Genomic DNA, 20,053 nt, shown 5'->3' on the forward strand with positions numbered 1-20,053 from the left:
GAAGTGTGCATCAGTGGGCTGAAAGAGTCCTGGAAGAAGCCCTTCAGTTCTGTCTCAGAAAAGAAGAGGAAAGGGAACTCTTAATAGCAGAGAGTGGTAAAACACTTCATTTTTCTGTTCACTCCCCAGGCCACAAGCAATCTCATGCTGGCAGCAGAAGTGAAGGCAACTGGAGCCCACAGGGGCCACAACTCTGAGAGAGGGACCTGTCCACATATCCTGGAGAGGCTGTAGTCCCAGGAGTGTTGAGGGCGCAGGAGGCCCTTTGCCTCACTTCTCTTTCCAGCCTCCCATCACTTGAACCTCCAGATACAGACACAATCGTGGGAAGTGTGTGGCTGAGTAGGGTAACCAAAGCCTCATTTCTTTCTGGAGAATCAAAAAAGGAAGCTCCAGGGAACCAGAAAGCAGGTGGAGTTCACAGAGGGATAAGAGCTAAGAGAAGCGGCTATACTTGTTGTCTGAACTCTGACAATGAACTTTTTTTTTCTTTTTCTCTTTTGGTGAGGGGCAGGAAATATGACAGTGAGGGAAAATGTCCATGCTATTTTACATTTTTCATCACATGAAATTTTGACAGCACATCTCAATTATCCCTAAATTATCCTACAAATTCAATGTGAGATCATTTTTATTATTAAAATGATTTAGGTTTTGATGAAACTTGACAAAATGATTTTAGTATACCAAAAAAGCATGGAGGGAGAGAGTCAGGGGACTTCTGGAAAAGAGGAGTAATGAGAGGACATCAGTCTTACCAAAAAAAAATGATCTTGTCATCAGGTAGCTTATGATACTAAAGATGCTATTTAATCTCTATACTTTAAATTTCTCAACTATAAAATGAATGATGGCTTCCAATTTAAACATTTATTTTTAAAGCAGTGAAGTATAAATAATGCCTGCATATATATTATCTAACTTTAGTCTACATACTAAAAATGTTTAATAAGCATTTGAAGTAACAAAAAAATCATACCCCTAGAGTGATTGGTTATATCTCAAGTATTTTATAAAGAAAGCTGAGTGCCAAAAAATTTGATGCGTTTGAACTGTGGTGTGGGAGAAGACTTGAGAGTCCCTTGGACTGCAAGGAGATCAAACCAGTCCATCCTAAAGGAAATCAGTCCTGAATATTCATCGGAAGGACTGATGCTGAAGCTGAAGCTCCAATATTTTGGCCACCTGATGCAAAGAGCTGACTCACTGGAAAAGACGCTGATGGGAGGAGACGGGGATGACAGAGCATGAGATGGTTGGATGGCATCACTGACTCAATGGACATGAGTTTGAGTAAGCTCTGGGAGTTGATGATGGACAGGAAAGCCTGGAGTGCTGCAGTCCATGGGGTCACAAAGAGTTGGACACGAGTGAGTGAACTGAAGTATTCTAGTAAGGAATCAACATTCAGAGATACCTGGCACTTCAAATAACTTTATCAAAATTTACACCAGAGGATTTGATAACATGGGCAGAAAAGAACGTTAGGAAATATTGGTGGAGTGAGTGGTGAAGATGGGTGGGATGTTTGGGAGATGGTACAGGCTCCAGCCACTGTTTGATGAGTAAGATCCAAGAAGGATCAGAGGAGGATGTGGCTTTATCTGAGCCACAGAACAGGGCAGAGGACTAACTGTGTGTGAGTCTTCTTCCTAATAAATGTTTGTACATTTGGTAGAGTTTGCTTAACTGCTTGTGCCTTCATTTACTCAGTGGTAAAATGAAGGTCATAGCTGAGAGGGTGCACAGCCCCCTACCTCTGATTTCTGGAGGCCACCAGTATCTACAAACAACAAAGACAAACAGTAAAACAAGAATCTAACAATTGCTACCACCAGGCTATACATCAGTAGATAGAGTCCTAGCTCTGAAAGGAAGGTACTTGTGAAGAGAAAACAACTCTCCTCTCCTGAACCCTCCCCAACCACCTCCACAAGACTGTGGTGGGAGGGGAACTCTTAGGATTAAAAATGAAGAAGACACACTTTAATAAGCAGAATGAATTGGTTTTTTTGTTGCTGTTTACAGCAGTTTTATTCACAATTACCAAAACTCAGAATCAACCAAGCTGTCCATCAGTAGGTGAGGTGGAAAAGCGAACTGTGGCGCATCCAGAGGAATGAGATGACTTTAGTGAGTAAGAAGGGCTGACAGTTATGAAACAATAACTGAGAAAAAGTTAGGCAAGCATCCTTAAGGTGACCTACTCCCCTATAGGAAAGAGAGGTTTGCAAGAGCTTGGCTGGTTGCAGTTACTGACAAAGTTAGAGTTTCCATATTTATACCTCAACAAATGGAGTCATCTCAATCAAATTGGTTAAACATGCAAATGCTGGCTCATGCATTTCTTTTCTATTACAAACACAGGCATTAAACTCTCAGTGGAATAATGGCTATCAGTAATAGGGACACAGTGGTCAGAGGTTGCTTTCAATTTTCTCGTAATACCTTGCTTGATTTTTTCCCTCTCCAATGCCAACAGGGTTATCTGATCTATAACCACAGGGTGGTTTTTTTCTACTTTAATACTCTCCCTCATCCCCACAAATCGCTAATAATTTTAAATAATTTAAAAACATTTATTAAGAAAAATTTTATTTTTTTTCTCACTCCAGAACTGGAAGCTCAGTAATGTTGAGAACTTAATAAATAAAATCTGTTAACTAGATACAAACTCAACTGTTGCAGTAAACAGAATAAACATCCCAGAGTTTTCATAAGAATTTATTATAAAGTATTAATATAAATGCATCAAACTATATAGAATTTAGAGATAGAAAAGCACTTTTGATTTTTGTAAAGGGTATTATTGAAAGAACTATTCAAAGAGTGAAATCACTAGCAATTTTTTAAATAAACACTGCTCTATGGAAGTTACTAAAAACAATTACTACATATTGCAATAATTCCAATGATGTTCTCATCTAAATAAAATGTGTTTGAACCACTGAATTAGAAAATACCATTCTTTTACTTGCCATTGTCATGACCTGTATCACACTAGGTATGTGCTTGGTCTCTCAGTCGTGTCCGACTCTTTGTGACCCCATGGACTGTAGCCCACCAGGCTCCTCTGTCCATGGGGATTCTCCAGGCAAGAATACTGGAGTGGCTTGCCATGCCCTTCTCCAGGGGACCTTCGCAACCCAGGGATCCAACCCAAATCTCCCACATTGCCAGCAGATTCTTTATTGTTTGAGCCACCAGGAAAGCCCGGTAGCTTCCACAAGGAACCACTAGGTGGCGATATATAATTAGCACACCAATTATTTTGCAACCAAACATTTGGTTGTTCAAAGGAGACCGAAAGTACTTATTTTCAAATACTTGAAAATGAAAGTACTGTTCAGTGCATCTCATTATAATGAGTACTTAAGAAGGAAGTACTTAAGAAGGAAGTACCTCATTTTTTTATGGATTTGAATTAATTAAAACTCACTGCTGCTGCTGCTGCTGCTGAGTCACTTCAGTTGTGTCTGACTCTGTGCGACCCCATAGACGGCAGCCCACTAGGCTCCCCCGTCCCTGGATTCTCTAGGCAGGAACACTGGAGTGGGTTGCCATTTCCTTCTCCATAAAACTCACTAGTTGCATTTATTTAACTGTGAAGAAAGCTGAGCGCCGAAGAATTGATGCTTTTGAACTGTGGTGTTGGAGAAGACTCTTGAGAGTCCCTTGAACTGCAAGGAGATCCAACCAGTCCATTCTAAAGGAGATCAGTCCTGGGTGTTCTTTGGAAGGAATGATGCTAAAGCTGAAACTCCAGTACTTTGGCCACCTCATGCGAAGAGTTGACTCAATGGAAAAGACTCTGATGCTGGGAGGGGTTGGAGGCAGGAGGAGAAGGGGACGACAGAGGATGAGATGGCTGGATGGCATCACCGACTCAATGGACCTGAGTCTGAGTGAATTCCGGGAGTTGGTGATGGACAGGGAGGCCTGGTGTGCTGTGATTCATGGGGTCGCAAAGAGTTGGACACGACTGAGCGACTGAACTGAGCTGAACTGAACACAGTGTTCATAGAGCACTATTTACAATAACCAAGACATGGAAGCCACCTCAGAGTCCAGGCATAGATGAATGGATAAAGAAGATGTAGTACATATATACAATGGAATATCACTCAGTCATAAAAAGGATGAAATGATGCCATCTGCAGCAACATGGGCGGACCTAGAGATTACCATACTAAATGAAGTTGGGCAGAGAAAGACAAACATTATATGGTATCCCTTATATGTGGAATCTAAAAAATGATATCAACGAATTTATTTACAAAACAGAAACAGTCTCACAAACACAGTTAACAAACATATGGTTACCAAAGGGGAAAGGGTCAGGGAGGAATTAATTAGGAGTTTGGGGTTAAAATATAAACACTACTATAGATAAAATAGACAATCAACAAGGATATACTATGTAGCACAGGGAACTCATATACATACATACATATATATATGTATGTATGTGTGTGTGTGTGGGTATATATATATATATATATTTAATCATTAAGTCGTGTCTGACTCTTTTGTAACCCCACAGACTGTAGCCCACCAGGTTCCTCTGTCCATGGGATTTCCCAGGTAAGAATACTGGAGTGGATTGCCATTTCTTTCTCTAGGGGATCTTTCTGATCCAGAGACTGAACCTGTGTCTCCTGCTTAGCAGGCAGATTCTTTACCACTGAGCCACCTGGGAAGCCCATGTGTATATAAAATCAAGTATACGTCAATAAGTGCTTCCCTGGAGGCTCAGACAGTAAGAATCTGCCTGCAATGCTGGAGACCCAGGATTGATCCCTGGGTCGGGAAGATCCTCTGGAGAAGGGAATGGCTACCCACGCCAATATCCTCGTCTGGAAAATTCCATGGACAGAGGAGCCTGGTGGGCTGCAGTCCATGGGGTCGCAAAGAGTCGGACACAATTGAGTGACTAACACACGCTATACTTCAATAACAATTAAAAACAAAGTCAGAAAGAGACTAAAACAATCACTAAAATTAGGACTTTTAACATCATGCTTTAGATGCTATATTATTAAGACAAAATGAAGAAATGATAGCATTTATCGATCGTAATGGTTATTTTATGTGTTTTCAGAAACTCTCAAACCCAGAAACACATCATTGCAGCTCCCTGTATTTGTTTTGCTATGTGGATATTAATAGCAACTGATCTTTAGAAGAGACAAATCATTGAAATGTCACTGAAGCAAGAATAAAGACATAAAAACAGGATAATTCTGTTCCACTACTAGCAGTATTTCCCCAGAGTGTTACTGGGAAGAGTTTTTGCCTTTTATCATCAAAAGGTTTGTAACTTTTAAAAAAGAAGTCCTTTTCTTATTCATCACTACAAAAGAGAAAGGGTATACATCTTCTGACCAGAAATCCAAAGTTCTTTGTCACTCTAAGTACTAGCTTGAAAGCATGCTGTGTGTGAGGGTAAGTCACTTAACTGGGCACAAAACAGGCAACGCTCTTTATTCGTGTAGTAGCACCAACTATCTCTGTGTAGAAGGGAGGGAGAAGACAGTATAAATCAAGCAGTGGAAGAACCAGCACTATTTGCTATCTTCCTCTCCACCTGCCTCAGCCAACTGCCGGGCAGTTTTGAACAAGCACACACACGTGTACACACATTCCTTTTGGGGAGTCACAGACCCCTCCAAGAAAAGTACAGTATATAATTTAGGAGTTTTCTATATATCCCCGGAAGCCCTAAGTTTCTCAAGATCCCAAAGCTAAGAAGCTCTACCTTAAGGAAACACTGATTTCTTTAGATTTCAATTCGTCTAAGGATTAATCCCAAAGTCCCTTTGGTTTCTAAAACTCAAACCATGGTTCTGGAAGACTGCTATATTAAGAAAATATAGGAATGGTAAGCTGAAATACATGCTGGCAGTGGAGTACATGGATGGCACATGGAGAATATGAATGTCTCTGGACACAAAAGGACTGTGTGATGAGAGGAAGAAGGTTAGGCACAAAGTAAAACAAGTAAGTGGTGGTGGTTTAGTCACCAGGTTGTGTCCAACTCTTGAGACCCCATGGACTGGAGCCCACCAGGCTCCTCTATCCATAGGATTTACCAGGCAAGAATGCTGGAGTGGGTGCCATTTCCACCTCCAGGGGATCTTCCTGATCAGGAGTCGAACGCAGGTGTCCTGCACTGCAGGCAGATTCTTTACTGACTGAGCTACCAAGGAAGCCTCCAAGTTTAATAAACAAGTGAGCAGGTTTATTATATAACTGATGTCATGTCATCAAGTAATTTTGGATTTCCTGAAGTTAAACTGAAAAGACTTTGAAACTTTTCTCTTAAAAGGGAGGAGATGTGAAAGTAATTTATAAATAATTCTGTTTCTTTTTGGTCTGCGATGAACTTCAGGAATCTAAAAAATCAAACCTGAGGCCCAAAAGAGGTAATTTCCTATCATACGCCTGCATTCTATATTTTTAACCTTAAGTCTATAAATAAAATATTGCTGAAATGTCATAAAACAAAAAATGATATAAATAACACTTTTAATACCAAAGTATCAAGAAAAAAGAAATTTTATTCTAAGTGTTTTATAATAAGCCAATATTAATAAATGGTATTATTCCCCAAAGAGTGTTTCTTAGAACAATAGACCCTAAGATGTCCTAAGGTGGCCTAAGAGACAACTGTGGCAAATTCTGCTCCCTACAGTCACCTGAGTTTCCCCTGTGTTTAAAAGCTACTAAAGACTCTCAGCAGCCAGTAAATGCATGTAACTTTAATTAGTATTTCCACACTGCATCTGAATACACAAATCTTGTTTTCATTTAATGCCTCATAACATTCGTCACTTATGAAACTATTACTGTTTGGCTGTACATATTTTGAGATAGGTTGACATTATATGTAGAATTTCAGTTCAGTTGCTTAGTCGTTTCCGACTCTTTGTGACCCCATGGACTGCAGCATACCAGGCCTCCCTGTCCATCACCAACTCCTGGAGGTTACTCAAACTCATGTCCATTGAGTCGGTGATGCCATCCAACCATCTCAACCTCTGTTGTCCCTTTTTCCTCCTGCCTTCAATCTTTGCCAGCATCAGGGTCTTTTCTAATGAGTCAGTTCTTCGCATCAGGTGGCCGAAGTATTGGGGCTTCAGCTTCAGCATCAGTCCTTCCAATGAGTATTCAGGACTGACTTCCTTTAGGATGGACTGGTTGGATCGCCTTGCAGTCCAAGGGACTCTCAAGAGTCTTTTCCAACACCACAGTTCAAAAGCATTAATTCTTCAGCGCTCAGCTTTCTTTATAGTCCAACTCTCACATCCATACATGACCACAGGAAAAACCATAGCTTTGACTAGATGTACCTTTGTTGGCAAAGTAATGTCTCTGCTTTTGAATATGCTGTCTAGGTTGGTCATAACTTTTCTTCCAAGGAGCAGGCGTCTTTTAATTTCATGGCTGCAGTCACTGTTTTCAGTGATTCTGGAGCCCCCCAAAATAAAGTCTGTCACTGTTTCCATTGTTTCCCCATCTACTTCCCATGAAGTGATGGGACCAGATGCCATGATCTTAGTTTTCTGAATGCTGAGCTTTAAGCCAACTTTTTCACTCTCCTCTTTCACTTTCATCAAGAGGCTCTTTAGCTCTTCTTTGCTGTCTGCCATAAGGGTGGTGTCATCTGCATATCTGAGGTTATTGATATTTCTCCTGGCAATCTGATTCCAGCTTGTGCTTCTTCCAACCCAGCATTTCTCATGATGTACTCTGCATATAAGTTAAATAAGCAGGCTGACAATATACAGCCTTGACGTACTCCTTTCCTGATTTGGAACCAGTCTGTTGTTCTATGTCCAGTTCTAACTGCTGCTTCTTGACCTGCGTACAGATTTCTCAGGAGGCAGGTCGGGTGCTCTGGTATTTCCATCTGTTTAAGAATTTTCCACAGTTTGTTGTGATCCACACAGTCAAAGGCTTTGGCATAGTCAATAAAGCAGATGTTCTTCTGCAACTCTCTTGCTTTTTCGATGATCCAGCAGACATTGGCAAATTTGATCTCTCGTTCCTCTGCCTTTTCTAAATCCAGCTTGAACATCTGGAAGTTCATGGTTCACATAGTGTTGAAGCCTGGGTTGGAGAATTTTGAGCATTACTTTGCTAGCATGTGAGATGAGTGCAATCGTGTGGTAGTTTGAGCATTATTTGGCATTGCTTTTTTTTGGGATTGGAATGAAAACTGACCTTTTCCAGTCCTATAGCCACTGCTGAGTTTTCAAGGCTACTACAATTTATTTTTATGAAACTTAAGAATGATTTATTGAATGAGACTTTCTTGCAAACCTCTAAAGCAGAGGGATCCTCAGCAAATAAAACCAGAAATACTAATGCTATTCTAACAATAATTTATAGGAATGAAGAGTGGGAATCAAAACCCATGGTCAATTTGGAGATGATCACTCATTAAAATCTTGGATCCACTTGAAAAATGGGCTAAACCTTTACCAAAGAAGATATACAAATGGTGCACTGGGATGACCCTGAGGGATGAGATGGGGAGGGACGTGGGAAGGGGCTTCAGGATGGGGGACACATATATACCCATGGCTGATTCATGTCAGTGTTTGGCAAAAACCACTTCAATACTGTAAAGTAATTAGCCTCCAATTTAAAATTATTAAAAAAAATGGCATGTAAGTATATGAAAAGATGCCCCTCAACATATGTCATCACAGAAATGCAAATTAAGACAATGAGATACCAATACACATCTATTTAAATGGCCAAAATTTGGAACACTGACAACACCAAATGCTGACAAAGATGGTGGGAATGCAAAATGGTACAGCCCTCTGGAAGACAGTTTTTTCCAAAACGAAACATAGTCTTATCATCAGTTCAGTTCAGTCACTCCGACTCTTTGCGACCCCATGAATTGCAGCACGCCAGGCCTCCCTGTCCATCACCAACTCCCAGAGTTCACCCAGACTCATGTCCATCGAGTCAGTGATGCCATCCAGCCATCTCATCCTATGTCGTCCCCTTCTCCTCCTGCCCCCAATCCCTCCCAGCATCAGAGTCTTTTCCAATGAGTCAACTCTTCGCATGAGGTGGCCAAAGTACTGGAGTTTCAGCATTAGCATCATGCCTTCCAAAGAAATCCCAGGGTTGATCTCCTTCAGAATGGGCTGGTTGGATCTCCTTGCAGTCCAAGGGACTCTCAAGAGTCTTCTCCAACACCACAGTTCAAAACCATCAATTCTTCGGCGCTCAGCCTTCTTCACAGTCCAACTCTCACATCCATACATGACCACTGGAAGAACCATAGCCTTGACTAGATGGACCTTTGCTGCACAATCCAGCAATTATGATCCTTGGTATTTCACCGCAAAGAGCTGGAAATATACGTCCACACAAAAACTTGAATATGGATGTTTTTCATAGCTTTGTTTATAGTTGGTAAAACTTGAAAGAAACCAAAATGTTCTTCAATAGGTGAATGAATACATAAACTATGGTACCTTTAGACAGTGGAATATTATTCAGTGCTACAAATAAGAGCTATCAAGCCATGAACAGACATGGAGAAGTCTAAATGCATACTAATGAAAGGAGCCAATCTGAAAACGCTATATACTATACGATTCCAACTCTAACACTCTGGAAAAGGCAAAACCATGGACATGGTAAAAAGAACAATAGGAAGAAGGGAGGAGAGGTTAATAGGCACAGCACAGAGGATTTCAAGGGCAGTGAAACTACTCTGTATGATACTGTACGATGTATACATGTCATTATACACTTACCCAATCCCATAAAACGTACAAAGCCGAGAGTAAACTACCCTTTGGGTGATATGGTGTGTCAACACAGGTTCATCACCTGTGGCTAGTGTGCTCTGCGGAGGATGTCAATAATGGTGGGGGGTGCGGTGGTGCTATGCATGTACAGAGCAGAGGATGTATGGGAAGTTTCTGTACCTTCCTCTCAGTTTTGCTGTGAACAGAAAACTGCTCTGAAAAGTCAGGTCTGGTAAACAACAAAACAAAACAAAAACCTTTGCTGGAATTGCAACTCTCTCTGTGTTAGAATATTTAGGGGGAGCCTTGGGCTTCCCTGGTAGCTCAGCTGGTAAAGAATCCGCCTGCAACGCAGGAGATCCTGGTTCGATTCCTGGGTTGGGAAGACCCCTGGAGAAGGGATAGGCTACCCACGCCAGTATTCTTGGGCTTCCCTGGTGGCTCAGCTGGTAAAGAATCCGCCTGCAATGTGAGAGACCTGGGTTCGATCCCTGGGTTGGGAAGATCCCCTGGAGAAGGGAGAGGCTACCCACTCCAGTACTCTGGCCTGGAGAATTCCATGGACTACAGTCCATGGGGTCTCAAAGAGTCACACATGACTGAGCGACTTTCACTTTAACGGTATGGCATGCAGAGTTGCACAGCAGACAGACTTCTTAGTAGAATTCTGAAAGTGTTCAATAAACTTTACTAAAGCAAAAACTGTAGTTTGTTGGTATAAAAGTTTCATAATTTTTCATTATTCACAAGCTTCTCCGGGCTGCCCTGATTTATACTAAAATGAAACTGGATTTGCAAGTTGTTATTTCTGTAAGAAGAGCCATTTTGGCTGTGATCCGTTGGGAGGCCTCTCCCAGCCCACTACAGCACATGCACCACATTTCTTCCAATTACTGATCCTGGATAGCACCCTGGACTAGTAATCACATGACTAGGCTTTTGATCTCATTTATGTTAAGGAACTGATGTTTGATCTGGAACATGTCAGTGTCATTACATTTGGCAATAAATAAGGATTACAAAGATTGTTTCTTAACTACAATTCAGGAATAATGTGGGAATTGATCAAATGACAGCAGTTAAGATTTACTGCTGAGAGAAAAGTACATTCAATAAAATGTTTTTCTGCTCACACACACAGAGTTACGGCAAAATGTCTAGACAGTAGTTCTCAAAAAGAAACCTGATTACCGGGTGATGCACTCTTCCGCCTGCTTCTCATTGTTCATCTTGTGATGCACCACAGCAGCCACTGCCAGGGGGCCCCCGTCCCCGCAGAGGAAGGTTATGGAATGCTTGCTCAAAGAGTTCAGACTTTGCTTTACGTAGCCATGTGCCATCTGTAGGTAGTTAGGGTCCCCGAACACGTCGTAGAGGTGTAAGTAAAGCACAGCAATACCTGAAAAGCAAAAAGAAGATCATGTACAGATAAGGAAAGAGCAGCTGACTGTATTATTCTGGGGTACCGTCTACTCAGCAGTGTTGATTTTTGATAAGCTAACAGCAAATATATAAATTATCTGGAAATTCAGATGACCTTAGTTCTAGACTCAACTTTATTACTCAGCAGCTCTAAGAACAGTAGGAAAATACTCACTTTTTCTCAGTTTCCTCATCAATTCAAAATTAAAATAGGAACTCTAAACCCAATTTACTATGAACCCTGGTTACACTCCAGCTATTGTGTTCGTTTTCTGAGAGTCCTCCTATTCTATTTATTTATTTTTGGCCGTCGTGGGTCTTCACTGCCGCAGGGGCTTTTCTGTAGTTGCGGCGAGCGGGGGCTGCTCTCTGGTTGCAGTGCTCTGGCTTCTCACGGTGGTGGCTCTTGTGCTGTGGAGCATGGACTTCAGGGCACTTGAGTTCCAGTAGTTGCGGCACATGGGCTCAGTAGCTGTGGCTCCGGGGCTATGGAGCGCAGGCTCAAGAGTTGTGGTGCATGGGCTTAGTTGCCCCATGGCACGTGGGATCTTCCCAGATCAGGGTTGAAACTTGCGTCTCCTGCAATGGCAGGTGGATTCTTTAACACTGAGTCACCAGGGAAGCCCCTGATGTATTGTTTTTGATAGCAAAATTATACGTCACCAATTTTTGGTATAATAAATCATCACCTATCTATTTTACAAATAATAATTTCCTTAATAATAAACAAGAAACGTTTGTTCTTATGAGCTGAAAAAATTCAAAGACTGGGGAATGAAAAACTCAGTTTTTCTTTGTATAGAAGATCATTTTTTGCATGAGAAGGTAGGTAGAGTAATAACCAAATCCTCCAACCCAGTACGGTTCCAGGCAGGGATTATATGAAAACTATTAAGTTATTTGAGATCTAAGAAAATAAATTCAGTTTCTCAATTTTTTTTTTTAACCCTGTTGAAGACCCAGCCACTTTAGGAACTATACTAGAAAAGCTGCCAATAACTTTTGCTTTGGGCTTTGATTTGCTTCTTATCCTGCTCTTGAAGGCTGTTATATGTAACTGAGGCCTTGTGTGCATGTCCTCATTCCAAACGCCTGTCACAGTAGATAGAGCCTTTTCTCGGAAGCCGACTGGTCTCAGGGCAGACTCAGAGAGGTGGGGTAGAGAGCCTGCCTGCCTGCAGCATTTCCAGAAACTCATTTCTTCCCTTAAAGTACATTTTCCATCTCATTTACCATTTTTAGATGATACAGAGCCTCTGTTTAAATCTAAATTAATAGAGCCAATCTCTTCATGGATTTTGGGGCTGTAAAAATGCAGTCTGCAAAATTACTTTTCACTGTACTGAGGATAATTTTAAATTTAGATAGTTTTCTCATTTTGCATGGGTAACCTCCAAAGCTTTGTGCTACAGACAATTCAATTTCGCATGTATATTAAGGCCAAATTTTCATTTCCTGCCAAAGTTAATAACCTTGTCTGCTCTTTCAAAGTGGCCTGGTGTTAGTAATTCCACAAGCTGCTGATCAGACATACCAATACTTAAGGTTTGTAGATGTAAGTGTACAAAACCATGCATGTGGGTTAGAAAAAAAAAATTCTCCTTTTCACAAATGATCAACGTCAAGAGCTTCTTCTAGAATTAGGTTCTTAATAGGCTTCATCTCCATCCATACCAGGCGTCTGCAGACAATCTGTTTAAACTGTTACTCTTTGATTTTGCCCTCCTGTTCCCATCACTGCCTGAACTCCCTTAATTAAGTTATGCAGGCACCAAAGCCAGATAATGACATGACTGAGATCTGAGAAAATAAAAAGTGATTAAATACAAGCCCAATGATTGTTTTCCTTTTCAGACCTTTGTCTCTCATCAACAATTCCTTTTGGACTGAACATTTAACAAACAAAACTCATTAAAGGTATGTTCAATTTTAAAATCTAATGCATTTCTCGTGAAAAAACGTAATCATTTACAAGTCTCATGATACTTCACTTAGATGGAAATTTTTTAAATTTCTTTTTGATCAGCAGAAAATTACCTTTCCACAGCTTCAGCTTCTGTTTCTGTGTTTTCATTCTGGGCCTCTGTGTCCACATATTTTGATTAACCAATCTTCTGCAGGTTTATCGTTTACACTAACTACCTTCTTCCCTGCTATGAGACACTCAAGGTGAAAAGGGTTTCGAGTAAGGAGTGCTACTGCCAATTAGAAAAATCTACCTGGCCAAGCTTATTATAAATCAGTCTGTGTGTGTGTGGTAGTCATCAGTCGTGTCAGACTCTTTGAGACCCCGTGGACTGTAGCTCACCAGGCTCCTCTGTCCATGGGGACTCTCCAGGAAAGAATACTGGAGTGGACTGCTATTTCCTTCTTCAGGGGATCTTCCCTGACCCAGGGATTGAACCCAGGTCTCCTACATTGCAGGCAGATTTCTTTACCATCTGAGTTACCAGGGAAGCATAAATCAGTCTAGGTCAGGAAAATAAGGCAAGATGCATTAAATCAAAGACATTTAATGTCCCATCAATATTTTATACCCCAGGGAGCCTAATAATAGAAAAAATGAGGGAACTGTCTGTGACCAAACATCTTGAACTTGATTATGATCTTGTAACCTTTGACAACAGTCATGTATACATCATCATCTTTGCATAATACTGAAGGCTGACTGATAACTGGCAAGGTGGGAAATAAAAGATATAACCTCAATGCTCTCAGAGTAAACTCGAGTCCTTACATTTCCTCACAACCCTGGCCTCAATCCAGGCTTTTAAACTCTCTTTTCAAATGGAATTCTTAAATCAAAATGTGTTCTTCATGGAAAAAGTCAAACAGTACTGCAACCCTTAATATACATTTGCAGTCTCTTGCCCTACTTCTATTCCTGCCTCCCAGAAGCAACCACTTTCAATAATTTTAGTTATTTCCTGTAGTATCTGCCTCCATATTTCCGATAATATGCTATGTGCTTTCTCTTGATTTTTCTTCATCAAATACTTCTGATTCACATTTCACTCCAGAAAATAAGGATTTAACTCTTGCAATAGAGACAGCTAAGTGGAACCCCGAAATTTATCTCCCTTTTCTGTAAACAATAATGCCTTGGATTTTAGCTAGGCACACGGTTACCAGGAACAATCTGGGTAAGAACGTGTGCATGGGTGAGTTCTGACCAATGAGACGGAGTGCAAATAATAGGGGTAACTTCAGAAAATGTTCTTGAAGGGAGCAGACCGGCTGTTTCTTTTTTCCTGGTTGGAATGTAGAGGTGATGGTGTACCTAGAGTAGCCATTTCAGACCATGAAGTGGTAGTTCTGTGATGAGGATGGTAAAACATCAAGATCAAAGAAGTTTAGAACCCAGAGGGCTGTGAAGGTGCCACACCATGACTATCTTACACAAGACAGAAATTCTGTTGTGTTAAAGCCACTGTTATTTTAGGTGTATTCCCTTTATGCGAGCAAGCCTAATCCTAAAGAACATAGCTCTCTTCAAAGCTCAGGAGGTAGGCAGAAGGTAGACCACACAGGGTCTTGTAAACCAGTTAAGGATTTGGGGTTTTATTTGAAAAGCAACATTTAAGAGCACAACTAAATTTGCGTTTTTTATATTTCACTGCAGAGGGAGGTGGGAAGGATGTTCAAGTGGGAGGGACATGGGTAAACCTATGGCTGATGCATGTTGATGTTTGGTAGAAACCAATGTAATACTATAAAGCAATTATCCTTCAGTTAAAAATAAACAAATATTTTATACAAAAAAAAATTCACTGCAATTGCACTGTAAGATTTGGAAAAGAATATATGGAACAGTGGATGCAGGAGGAGCAGTTAGGAGGATCGCTGAGGAGTACAAGTGAGAGGCAGAGTGGCTGTAGTGGAGATGAAGTAAGACTGAATGGGAAAGATACCTGTCCGGAAGGTACAAGTCAACAGAACCTGTTGGGGAATGACTGAGAGGGAAATATCAAGATGACTCCCAGATGCCTAACTTCAGTGGCTGGATGGGCGATGGTGCAAGGGGAGGGCCACTTAGGAGGGAAGACTACAGCTATATCCATTCATAAACTCACCCCCAAATATAATTCCAATTCCTATCGGACATTTAATGTAATGAGAAAAAATGTTTTTTAGTGGTTTCTAGAATAACACCCATCAGAACTGGTCATGAGGCTCAATGCAGGATGATATATGGAGTTTAAACTTTTTAATGTTTTCATCAATCACAGAATATGTTACATAATCAAGACTATCCTTGGGTTCAAATTTAAGCAGCAGATAAAATGTCCTTCTCTACTGTTTGGTAAGCAAATGGTAGAATAATCAAGATTTCCTTCCTTTTTCTACCCTTTCACCGAAAAGGCAGAATTTTCTAGAAGAAAATTCTAGACCAGAAAAGACTGAAATGAGATTTAAAATCTGTTTGCAGTTAATTGTAAAAATATGCTCCAGATTGCTTTAGACTTTAGAATTATGTTTTTAAGAAAAAGGAAAGACTGCCCCACCTTTTATGAATCTGGATGAAGTTTTCATTGATATAAAATTTAAGTTAAAATATTCTTCTATTATTTTAGTTGGTCCACTCCATGATAACCATGTCACTAAACTATGAAAACTAATGCTTTTTGGTCTTAATTTGACTATCTGGTTAGGAAACATACTGACCTATTTTAAAAGAGAAAATAATCCACATGAAACTATACACTGAGATTATTAGTAAAGCAAAATCGAATCCATTATTTCCCCATTAATCTTCAAGTCATTAAAGGTGACTTTATAAGAAGTATTGGGGATAATATTCTAATTCTGTTAAGTAATGAGTACTTTTCTTCAGGAACAAGAGACCATTCCTACTCTGGATGGTGTCTTTATTTCCCAAAGAGTACAGGAAAGTTGTTACTGGGCTGCCAACTCTAGTTTACATGTAAAATCAGACACATTTAAGTAATATCAGTAAAAATGAATCAATAAAGTGTCCTTTAGAAGCAAGCATGGTAAGTCAGTAATTGTTTTAGAAAGCGCATGTTAATTCTGTAGTTATCCATAGCCTCGGATGCTGACTTGGTGGAGAAGGAACAGACAGGTGGACACAGTACCCTCTTCTACCGCAGAGATAAAAAATCATCATCAGGAAGTAGGTATGGGAAGAGTGTGGACTGAAAGGGAAGCTTCATTTGTGGGAAGCCTGAAACAGAGCAAATGCAGAGAGTGCTCCCAGCACGTGGAATCATCTAAGCAAATCCACGTGGACAAGAAGACTAGGGGATGACCGGGCTAGTAAGACTGGACTCCTTGGGGGTTCAAATTGTTAAAAACTAGACACAGAAATTTAGATTTAATGCTAATCTAACAGAGTCAGACACGACTGAAGTGACTTAGCAGCAATTGTCAATTTATGTGAAGAAGAAGTATTCAAAAACAGTATTTTTCAAAGATAAATTTAGCTATATGTGTTAGTCTAGGTCCTGCAAGATGGGACTGAACATGTAGGACTTCACTAGGGACATACATAACATGAAGGGGACTGCAGGGCATCATGCCAGCAACTGCATGCTGCTTCCACGTGCGGCCCCTGGACCACAAGAGGTGGCCTCACCTAACCAGAAAGAAGTTGAGAGGTCTAACCCTCCTGGAAACCAAGAAGGAGAGGGACAACCAGATATGAATGAGCACCAGAAGTGTCTGACACAGGGCGTGGCAGGAAAGTGACAGAAAGAGGAAGCCGAATCTTGGACAGGTCAGTTCTGAGATGCTCATTAGACATCTCAGTGGAGATATCAAGTAGGCAGCAGGATGCATGGGTCTGAGTTTAGGGAAGAGAGGTTGGACAAATGTCCTCCAGAAAATAAAAAAAAAGAACCTACATATCTCCTGTGATCTCAGAGGCCAGTAGAAACCCAGATACCTATTACTTTGATCCAATAACTTGTGGAATCTGTCTGGTTGCTCAAAACTACAGTGTTCACTATGACAGACTGCAACCATAAGTATCTACAGAAACCTAAGGTAGTTAAAATTAACAAATTTAAAATTCAGTTTCCCAGTCACATTGGCCACATTTCCAACACTTGGAAATGTAATTAACATATGGCTAGTGTAATTAACACATGGCTAGTGGCTGCTGAATGGACAGCAAAGAAAGAGATTCATCACTGCAGAAAGGTTCAAGGACATTACTGCATTAGGGACAGATGTCCTTCTTTATATAAAAAGTTCAGATGTCTGGCACTGCTCACAGATCATCCCAGGAATCTCCTGGCTTTAAACTGTTGAAAACTAATTTACTTGAAAGACAAAAAACAAATAAAACTTTGTTGTAACAGAATCCATCCTGGCTTTCAGTATAGATGCTCTGAACCAGATTTTTTTCTGTTCTGTTTCCTTCTGTAGCTACAACTCTGGCAAGGGAGGGTGAATTGTTTAGGGACACTTCTAAATCTGCAATTTCCTTACTCAGCTACTTATCCCCAGCAGCACTATAAATATAGCCAGCTGTTGAGAGGTAATTAATAGGAAGCCTTTGAATTTCTGAGGGATCATTAGTCCTATTCATCTTGACCAATCAAGACCTTGATGCATCTCAAATGTCTATGGAGATGATAAAAATCTCCACAGATGTATGAAGCTCTCAAAGCACTTCTCTGTAATTCTGCATTTGAGATTATTCCCTAACATTATTTATTTATTTTACAACCAGCCTACACTGATATAAAAACCTCTGCCATGGTACTTCAGTTCTGCAAGTTATTTCCTCATAGGTTAGGTGCTTTTGAAGACTCTTCTTCATGTATGCTCTGGTGGGAAAAATCACGTTCAGATTATGGATACTGCTGCAACCACTGGAGATGTTCTATCAACGGCCAAGAACGGGTCTTAATAGTTTTGAGTGATACAGAGACAAGGACTTCCTAAAGGAGGGGGGATGGGTTGCTTCACCCTAAGTTTCAAACAAACTGTTCCCTAGGTGAAATTTTTAAAGCTCATCAATTTTTTTTTCATTCAGATTAATGGAAATATGAGAAATGCAAGTTTTCTCTAAATAACCCCATATAGTATGTTCACCTGCTTTCTAAGCAGGCTGGTATTTACTAATGCAGTATTTTTAATAATTATCTTAACCTTGTGTGTGTTTTGCGTGTGTGTGTTTCCATTTCCTCAACAAAATGACAATGTCTTTAGTGCAGGGTTCCCAGTCCTTGAAGTTATTCTCCACAAAGCCTGGATGTGAACACTGCACTGACTAGTACATCCAGCCTGTCTTCAGATTAAAGCTGGGCATAGTGCTGGCTTTCCAAATACTCCAGTACTTTTAATACAGGTAATCTGAGGAGGAAACTAGCTGTGACTTTAAATCCTTAATTTAAAAATATTGACCCAAATGAAGAGGTGGAATTGTAAATAAAAAAAGGCAAATGAGCTGAAGAGGTGTCTTCTTTTCTCCATTATCTATTTCCAGAGCTAAACAGGAAAAGGGATTAAAATTTTTAAAAAGGGGGATATTATACTTTCCTCCTTCCTTCCCTTAGTGCCTTGCAGTGTACTGCTTCCTAACTGTCAAATTAGGAAGTGCTCCTATTCTGTTATTCAGACTACCATGAAAAGTGAAAGTGTTAGTCACTCAGTTGTATCCGACTCTTTGTGACCCCATGCACTGCAGCCCGCTAGGCTCCTCTATGCACGGGATTCTCCAGGCAAGAATACTGGGGTGGGTTGCCATTCCCTTCTCCAGAGGGTCTTCCTGACCCAGGGATAGAATGGGGTCTCCCACATTGCAGGAAGATTCTTTACCGTTTGAGCCACCCAGTAGGCCTTAGACTACCGTGTGTGTGTGTGTGTGTGTTAGTTGCTCAGTCGTGTCCGACTCCTTGCAACCCCATAGACGGCAGCCCACCAGGCCCCTCTGCCCATGGGATTCTCCAGGTAAGAACACTGGAGTGGGTTGCCATTTCCTTCTCCAAAAGGAACTATAGAAAGAAAGAAAGTGAAGTCACTCAGTTGTGTCCGACTCTTTGCAACCCCATGGACTGTATGTAGCCTACCAGGCTCCTCCATCTATGGAATTTTCCAGGCAATAGGTGATAAATCCTTTAACACAATAGTTATTAAGAGTAACTTAATTCAGGTTCATGAATCACTGCTTGAGATCGAAGCCTATCTATGCTACTTCCTAGCTGTGTGATCTTACCCCACTTACTAAACCTCTCTGTGCCTGAGCATCTTTATGTATTAAATAACAGTAGCTACTCCATATATGTGTGTGTGCGTGCTAAGTCGCTTCAGTCATGTCCGACTCTTTGTGACTCCATGGACTATAGCCTGCTAGGCTCCTCTGTCCATGGGATTCTCCATGCAAGAATACTAGAGTGGGTTGCTATGCCTCCTCCAGGGGATCTTCCAGACCCAGGGATTGAACCTGTGTCTCTTACATCTCCTGCACTGGCAGGCAGGTTCTTTAACACTAGCATTATCTGGGAAGCCCAGCTACTCCATAGTTACTGTAAATCATTCTGATAAGTACAATAGTCTCCAGCACCCAGTAACTACTCAATAAATGCCCAACCCCCAATAGTTTGTGATTCTGAGTGCTGAATGAGTTGCTTTGTCTCATCACTGATGCCTTATCTAAAGGGACATAAATACAGACGGAACCATATTCTTCTTCCTCCTCCTATCTCCTGCCTCTCTCCTCTCTCACTGGCTCCTCTGAGGAGGGTTAGCAAAGTGTTCCCTGCACATGTTCTGAAAATCTTCCCCGCATCAGGCCGTCTCTCTTCTCCTCAATCCTGTTTTCATGTTGTCATCCACTCTTTGGCTGTCCAGAGGCTCTTTAAGTCTAGGGAGTTCTCAGC

General features: G+C 40.9%; 1 protein-coding gene across 2 annotated transcripts in view; it reads right to left on the minus strand.

Annotated features, from left to right (window-relative positions):
* The window catches only part of LANCL1 (LanC like glutathione S-transferase 1), a 49,451-nt gene that overhangs the window by 16,478 nt on the left and 12,920 nt on the right, over positions 1-20,053 (minus strand). For both annotated transcript variants that reach the window (XM_061383804.1, XM_061383805.1), the window contains exon 4: positions 10,974-11,181. In XM_061383804.1, coding sequence (XP_061239788.1) covers positions 10,974-11,181 — 208 coding nt within the window. The remainder of the gene's footprint in view (positions 1-10,973; positions 11,182-20,053) is intronic.

The sequence above is a fragment of the Bos javanicus genome, chromosome 2, assembly GCF_032452875.1.
Source record: "Bos javanicus breed banteng chromosome 2, ARS-OSU_banteng_1.0, whole genome shotgun sequence".
In the NCBI taxonomy this organism is placed as follows: Eukaryota; Metazoa; Chordata; class Mammalia; order Artiodactyla; family Bovidae; genus Bos; species Bos javanicus.